The sequence below is a fragment of the Enoplosus armatus genome, chromosome 10, assembly GCF_043641665.1.
Source record: "Enoplosus armatus isolate fEnoArm2 chromosome 10, fEnoArm2.hap1, whole genome shotgun sequence".
NCBI lineage: Eukaryota > Metazoa > Chordata > Actinopteri > Centrarchiformes > Enoplosidae > Enoplosus > Enoplosus armatus.
Window position 1 is genome coordinate 7,532,862 of NC_092189.1, and position 6,108 is coordinate 7,538,969.

The 6,108-nt window shown below is 42.3% G+C and overlaps 1 protein-coding gene across 13 annotated transcripts in view; it reads left to right on the forward strand.

The window, feature by feature from the left end:
- The window catches only part of ebf1a (EBF transcription factor 1a), a 50,876-nt gene extending 47,039 nt beyond the window's left edge, over positions 1 to 3,837 (forward strand). For 8 of the 13 annotated variants that reach the window (XM_070913663.1, XM_070913667.1, XM_070913661.1 and 5 more), the window contains 2 exons: positions 2,042 to 2,236; positions 3,701 to 3,837. In XM_070913663.1, coding sequence (XP_070769764.1) covers positions 2,042 to 2,236; positions 3,701 to 3,732 — 227 coding nt within the window. In that variant the 3' untranslated portion in view covers positions 3,733 to 3,837. Of the gene's footprint in view, positions 1 to 2,041; positions 2,237 to 2,489; positions 2,558 to 3,700 lie in introns of those variants that run through there. The other 5 variants (XM_070913660.1, XM_070913671.1, XM_070913662.1 and 2 more) reach the window with 2 other exon arrangements.
- Positions 3,838 to 6,108: the final 2,271 nt, after the last annotated feature.

A 6,108-nucleotide genomic window follows, 5' to 3' on the forward strand; every position in this document is an offset into this window, starting at 1 on the left:
AGAGTCAAACGCAAATCCCCACTTTATTGGCCAGGGGAGCAGATCACCTAGCACCCTGCCGACGCACACGCCCCACCACCACCTCTGCTCACACACACACACACATTCACCCTCTACATTAAAGACCCTTGATTAAATCAATAAACTAATTGCTAGAGAAGCAATTCCATTTCAGCGCTTTGATTCCTGGGTGTTAACAAGTATTTTAACAGGCTCATCGGCCCCACACAGACACTTTCAATCAATGGCCCCTCAGCCTGCCTTTGTAGGTCCAATTTTCATTAATTGATTAGTTAGGCCCCTTCATAAATGGATTATGACTTTATTGCAAGGATTTGTCAGGAAGAGCCATAAAAGCTAAGTGTAGGATAATAACAACAATAAAGGCAGAAGCAGATATCAGAGGGCAGGTGAAATACGACTTGGTTGATTGTAAAATCACTGAGGGGGAAAATGCTCTTAGTGTATTAGCAGACAAAAGACAAACCCAGGAGAAGAGGATGGATGGGATGATGTCAGAGGGAGACAGGATTTGGGTTGTGAAGATGACCTTCTGGTCATTTTTTGTCTGTGGATGAGTCTCACGATTGTGACTTACAGCAGGCGGCAACAGAAAATCCAGCTAACGGCTATCTTGTATTAAGCCTTAATGTCAAGAACACAAATATTTTCAAATACAAAAACAAAATACTGTTACTGATGTCTTATGTCCAATCCAGAGCTTTACTGATGATGTGGACCTAAGGTTGAGAATTTTACAAATGTAAGGCTTTAAGGCCTGCTCACACCAGCATTTAAAACAGCAAAATGTCATCAGAGAAATCAATCTATTCCAATTGTGGCGATCAATGGAGTTCAACTTTTGGTGAACTTTCACCCACAAATTTGCACCATTGACCAATAGCAAGCCACCTTGATAGAGCAGACCTTTGAGGGGACAGATAGCCGGATAATCCAAAATGAAGGAAGCTAGCTGAGAGTCACAATTAAGTTTTATGCAAACTCTCTCCACAACAAAGACATTGTTTACAGTTATAAGACAGGAATCAATGGTACATATAACTCGTAAGAAAGAACTGTGTGAACTTACTGTCCCGTTAGTGACTGAGCTGATGACCTTAGTAGAGCTTTTTCCCCTCTTCAATGAAACTGTTATATTAAATTAGAGAACAATCCTGAGAAAAAATGCCAGGGGTGGGAAAACGGCTCAGTAAGAAAATAGAAAGAAGTTCAGGAGCTACTGTAACTGATTAGAGCTAGCATGTTCCAGCCGGCTAGCGTGTTAGTAATTAGCTGGCTAGCTACAATAGCTCGCCAACTAGCCCAGTGAGTATCCACTATATCACCAAGCTTCTACAACCACATATTTTGCAAAGGCACACTGGATAAATTTCACCGAAGACTGCACATATGACCAACATCTGATTAAAGCTGTTGTTTAACATGTTTAATGAGATGGCCACATGGCAATAAAAACACAAAGAAGCAATGAATATTGTCAAGCAGATGTTATCAGCCTGTGTGTTGGATTTTATTGAAACGTCTTGCATCTCTTGCATGATTATCTGTGAAAAAATGGTGATCTGGGTGAGCCTTGTTTGTAAGTTGCCCCGAAAACAAACCACGGCTACAGCAACCTCGAGATAGCGAGGAGCTGTTTATCAAGCCGCTGCACCCCTTGAGCAACAGGATGAGTCATCAAAACAGGCCGATCAGACGAATGAAGTGCTTTGGGCTGTTTTCTGTGCAACTTTCCAACTAAACACATTTTTGTCTTAGCTATGGAATATCTAATTGCCAGGTGATTGCTTAACTACAAAAAAAAGCCAGTTGATCTGAGTCCAAAATGTTATCTCTCCTGCCATCATCCATTGACCAGTCCCCTTCTGTTCGTCCCGCCTGCCCGTCCTCTGCCCCCGGCCCTCTCTCTAACCTCATCTCTCCCCTTTCCGTCTTCATCTCTCCACCCTGTCATTCTTCCCTGACGTGCTCCCTACGACCCACTTAACCCCCCCTTTCCTACCCGTCTCTCTTCTCTCAGTCGTCCCGTCAAGCCCCACCATGGCCTCGTCGACCAGCTTGCCCTCCAACTGCAGCAGCTCCTCCGGCATCTTCTCCTTCTCCCCAGCCAACATGGTGTCTGCCGCGGTCAAGCAGAAGAGCGCCTTTGCCCCAGTCGTGCGACCCCAGAACTCCCCCCCGCCCACGTGCACCAGCGCTAATAACAGCCTGCAAGGTAAGCTACCAGACAGGTAGCCAGCCAGCATTTATTGATATCTGATGAATTTGGAGCTACTATTTTTATGTGTATTTATATTTTTAAAAAGCATATGTTACTGTCTATACCTCTTCAAGCTTTAACCCTGCTCTTCTTCACCTCCTTATGATAACAATTTCTCACTTTTACTCCCACTTCTTCCTCCTCTTCACTCCCTGTTTTTCCTTCCTCTGCCCTCCTTGAACCCCTCCACTCTCCTTCCTCACTATAGATCAGTCTTTTGTGGACTCTAGCAAGTACTCATCAGCCAACTCTCTGCAGGGCCTGGCCTTCTCCTGAAGTACGTTATCCCTCTCTTTCATTTCTTTGTTTCTTTCTGTCCCATGCCACTCATTTGCACCGCCAGCTCACCCTGCCCTACCCTTCCTTCTCTTTTCTGTTTTTATTTGTCACTCTTGACTTGTCAGAGAGACAGCATGCCACGCCATATGTGTTCCATTTCCTGTTTTCACTTCCTGCTTCCTGCCTGCGCTCCAGTGGGTTTCTCTGTAGGGAGGTGGGGGGGTGTTATACCACCACGGGTCATTCTGTTCTTCCATTTCCATGGAACCCAGTGCGGGGTCTGTTCGTCTAGGCAGGATGTTGTATGGTGTTGAGATCCTGAGAGAGAAATGATGGATGGGAATCTTTATCAGAGCCCCAAGCTAAGCACTTCCTCACTTCCTCTGTCGGCGTTGATGAGCGCTGACCATGGTGACCCAAAGGCCATTGGCCACTGTGCACTGATCATGCTGACACACACACACACACAGCTGGAGACACTTAGGAAATAACCAGGGAATTAGTGGATTGAGGAGAGGGGGGAATCAATAGGGAGCCAATATGTTATATGAAAAATTCCTCCCTGTGATGGCTTCTGTGTAAAAAGGGGGGAGGGCGAGGGGTGACGGGGGTGTGGGAGTGAGGAGGTGAAGATGTGGGAGCTGGTGGAAGACAGAGCATGATATAAGAAGGTAAAAATGTGAATAAAGCTCCCTGTGAAACGCTCATGGATTCCATTCATTTCATTGCCTCTGTCATCCCACGTCACTGCACCTCTCTCCCATGTTTGAATTATGCTCCATGGGCTCACACAATGTAACTGCTAACAATTAACAGTGGCAGCTCTTGCATGAAGCTATTCCGAAAGCCTGCGCAAAGTTGAATCATGTTGTCGGTGCGTGCCAAGTTAGCGGCACGGCAGAGAAAAAATGTTTTGATTTTGGGGACCTCGGAATGAAGAGATAATGAGGGAGAGTCGTCTTTGTTTCGCCAGATGCTGGAGCACATTTCTGTTATGTGACTGTTGTGATGTGATGACAGATGAAACCCAGCAATGACATGACTGACCTCTCTCTCTCTCTCTCTCTCTCTCTCTCTCTTTCTTCCTTTCTTTACCCCCTTCACCTCCGTCTTTCTTCCCCCTGTTTTTCCACAAAGCAGCGATTCCCGGGATGATCGTTCCACCCATGTAGAGGATCTGGGATAGCTGGAGATTTGGGAATGTTGAGAGGAAAAGACACAGTAGCAGAGTCTGGCGAGTCTCTGCTATGCTCCGGAGCTAAACTGAAGGAAGTCAAGATAAGACGCAGGACTCTGTTAAACTCAGGCCTTTCTATTGGGATTTCATCTGAGGGGATAGGGGACGAGATAAAAAAGGGACAATGCGAACCTTTGTGATGTTATTTCCCTCTTGGTTGAATTAGTGTAGCTTCTCTGACACCGCGTTGGATGGAGTGTATAGAGACTGATAGTTTACCCACAGTGTGACACTGACCTCATGAAAAGAGCATTTATTTATCTTTATGTTTATGCCTGTATGGGTTTGGGTTTGATTACTGGAGGCCCCACGCCGTCTTGCAATCCGTAACTCGCGCAAACAACAGTGGAGTGTTGGTTTGGCCATGATGTTTACGTAACCTCTGTCACAATAGAAGATGCTTTCCTTAGCTCGGCCTGCTTGCTAAAACCACATAACAACACACTGGCCAAATGGAACAGAGGTCAACAACACAACCAAAAAAGGCAAAGAAATACAGAAAAGAACAAAATCAACCTTCAATTTTTTGCTGCTAATTATCCCATGGATCAAAAAGTGGTGTAACAAAACCACCATATGCTAATTCAACATCAGAAAACATGCCTTTTGTTGTTTTGTTTTGTTTTTTTCTTTGTTTGGTTTGTTTGTTCTGAATTTTAATAAAACTGTGAGGATTGAGCTGTTTGCAATATGCTTTCCTGCTTGTCATGTGAGGTAATGGTTTAGCCAAAATTGACATTTTTTGTCAGAGATTTTAGTGAAGACTTGAAAAGCCAGAGGATGTGTGCGTCCAGCCAGCACTGTACTGAAGGAGTCTAGCAAATATCAAATTAGAATAAATGCGTGATATATGTGATATATTTTTGTATATAAAAAAGTTTTTTCATTTGACATTTCTTTTCTTTTTTTGCGATAGCTATAGTTTGAAATGTAAACATTAAATGTCTTAAGGCAGCTTCTCAGTACAGAAGATAGATTTACTGTGTGTTGTCAATATCTCATCTGCTAAACATGAGAAACATGGATTTGGATACAAAAAGGGGATTCCTGTAAAATATCCTATAAATAATGTATTTATCCCTTGTATTTGTACATTGCCTCTCACCCTTGTTTAGTTGTGTTGTGTAAGTTTAATACAGTAAGTGAACATATTTCACAGTGTTTTGTTTCATTATTTACTGTTGTCTCTCACTATTTAAATGTGACTTTTTTTTATCTTTTTGTTGTTGTTTATGTTGATTGTTTTGCATTGGTATACCATGCTTTTCATTTGTTGATTCAAAAAACATGCCATTGTCTATTTTTGTATTATTTGTAAGTTAATAAAAAAATTTCACTTTTTTTTTTCCTTATGAAAATGTTTATTGTATGGCAAAAAAGTAGCATCTTATTCAGAGTATTTGGTTGAAGTAGATTTTTTAAGAATATATACACACATTAATATATACTGTAAATCTATATCTTTTTGTTTGAACTCTTTGAGGCTTTCAGATTGATACTGTTCTTGAACTGATAATATGCATGGGTTCTTCTCTTGAGTGACACTTTCTTTTTTTTTCGTGTATGGAAACCAAGAGAACTAAGAAATTGCTCTGTGTTTTTTCTTTCTTTGAGTTCCTCTTTTTCCCCCCTCTGTTCTGTTTCTTTGCCTATGTTATTTATGCCTGCTTACATACTGTATCTATATACTCTTTCTTTTTTTTTCTGTCACTGTAATCTTTACCAGCAGTCTAGATGCCTTAACAATGCAAACCCATTCTTCATTCAATCACGTGTACAGTTTTCTACCCTCACCACAATTGTCTATTGCCACAGAGGAATTCATGGGAACTTGGGACAAAGCACAAACCCACTCTGTTTGGTGGTGAAGCCAGACTAGAATACAAAGAGCCATAATTCAACAATCACACACACCCCGATGTACTATAATACTGCAGCAATGGCACGCTTTGAAGGACAGTCGACACTGAGAGGTCCGTCTCAGCTGTGCTCATTGCACTTTAGTGTTCACAGAAACACTTTGTCTTTCTTTTTTTGTAGCGATTATGTAGCTTTTTTCCTATTAATGAAATAATTTCAACCGCATGATGGTAATATTTCTCATTAACCACAGGATCATAACAGTGTGACAACGCTGAGAGCTGTTTTAATTGTAGTACAAAGGGGCGCACAGTGAAGACAAGCACTGTCACAGCACAAGTTTAATCTCACGCGTGGAGTCGTAGGCCTGACTCCAGTATCTGACAGTCGATCCCCCAGTCCTTCTCTCCCTGTGTTAGCCTTTGGACAATACAGCTTCATTACAAGCTAA